The following is a 1,801-nucleotide window of genomic DNA, read 5'->3' as shown; positions in this document are numbered from 1 at the left end:
TGGACCCACCTATTAGGACAGGTGAAAATCGTAGCATTAAGATGGCTAAAATTCTTACAGTTTGTTCGAATATCAGGAGAGAAATAAAATGAAGAAGGTTGTGCACCAGTTGTCATCGGATGACTCCAGCCCTGTTGGCCTCTTTTGTCTACTCTTTTAGCTAATCAAGTGCCTCAACAACATGATAATCCTTAAAAAAAATCTTATTTAATCGATGAACTTCATTGAGCACCGACATGTTCTCAAAAATTTCGATTTATTCATTTCCACTCGTGCAACACATATTTTGGTTGAAATTAATGTTTTTAATTAATTATGACATTGATTAGGATAATATGGAAGTTTATAAGTTATGTTATTTAATTATAAGATAGAGAAAAGATTTTTATCTTGATTATATATTTACCATGTAATGGTATGTTTGAAGAAGAGAATAATGGAAAATAATAATATTTCATTTCCTTTTTGTAACCTCCCTTCCTTATTTCTCTCTTCAACCCAACATAATGGTATCAGAGCTTCGAGATCGATCTATGGCAATGCTAGGAGATTCTTGGCCAATACGAGGAGCCAAACTCATTTTCGACGGAGAAGATTATGATTATTGGAGTTTTATGATGAAGACACTCCTGGTCTCACAAGATTTGTGGGATTTGGTGGAGAACGTACACATTGAAGATCAGGATGTCGTAGAATCATTAGATCGGTCATCCGATAAAAAGTTAAAGGAGAACAAAAAGAGAGATTTGAAGGCCTTGTTTATTATTCAACAAAGTATTTCTCGTAAATTTTTTCCGAGAATAATAGGGGTTGATACATCGAAGGAAGCGTGTGACATATTGCAAAAGGAATTTGAAGGAAGCGATAAAATGAAGACAGTGAAGCTCTTAACTCTTAAACAAGAGTTTCAAAATTTGAGGATGAAGGAGAAAGAAATTCTACAAGTGTACTTCTCAAGGGTTATAGAAGTTGTAAACCAAATCAAGTGTATTGGCGATGACTTGACCGACAAAACGGTTTGGGAGAAGGTTTTGATAAGTCTTTCTCCAAAGTATGACAATATGGTGACCATTATTGAAGAAATGAAAGAACTTTCGTCACTTAGTATTCACAATTTGATGGGTTCTCTTGAGATGCATGAACAATGGATGAAGCGACATACTAAAGCTTCCCTCAAAAGTGCCTTTCAATCTAAAGTGAGTGTAAAAGAAGATTCTACTAAAAGCTCGAATAAACGTCAATATTCTCGTGGCGGTGGAAGTTATGGAAGAGGTCGAGGGCATGGCTGAAGGGGAGGTAGAAACTTCCATGATAATAAATTTTATCATCATTGTAAAAGATTGGGTCACGTTGAAGAAAATTGTTATCACAAAAGTAAACTCAATGTTTTAATTGCAAGAGGTTTGGTCATACGCAAAAGGATTAACGAGATCAAAGTAGAGAGTAGGCCAATTATATCGAGGAGAAAAGGAATTGTGAAAGTGATGGACGCACATTTTTTGCATGTCAAGCGGCTATCGGAAAAAATGATAATGAGTGGTATGTTGATAGTGGGTGCAGCAATCACATGACCGAAGATGAGTCGATTTTTTGCAAAATTGACAAGAGCGACACAACTCGGATTACAATGGGTAATGGTGCTGTCGTGAAATCAAATAGAAGAGGTACGATGTATTGTTTGTTCCGGATTTAGCTCAAAAGTTGTTGAGTGTTGGGCAACTTATGCAAAATAATCATGCATTGTACTTCGATGATGATTATTATAAAATTTATGAAAAGAAAAAAAAATAGAGAGCTGATT

The 1,801-nt window shown here is 35.3% G+C and overlaps 1 protein-coding gene across 1 annotated transcript; it reads left to right on the top strand.

The window, feature by feature from the left end:
- Positions 1–506: 506 nt before the first annotated feature.
- LOC124935284 lies at positions 507–1,289 on the top strand. Its single transcript, XM_047475729.1, has one exon. The coding sequence runs from the start codon at positions 507–509 to the stop codon at positions 1,287–1,289; it is 783 nt and encodes a 260-aa protein (XP_047331685.1).
- Positions 1,290–1,801: the final 512 nt, after the last annotated feature.

This window comes from Impatiens glandulifera, chromosome 4 (genome assembly GCF_907164915.1).
Source record: "Impatiens glandulifera chromosome 4, dImpGla2.1, whole genome shotgun sequence".
Classification (NCBI taxonomy): Eukaryota; Viridiplantae; Streptophyta; class Magnoliopsida; order Ericales; family Balsaminaceae; genus Impatiens; species Impatiens glandulifera.
The sequence above is the reverse complement of the archived record's forward strand: the minus strand, read 5'-3'. Positions and strand labels throughout refer to the sequence as shown.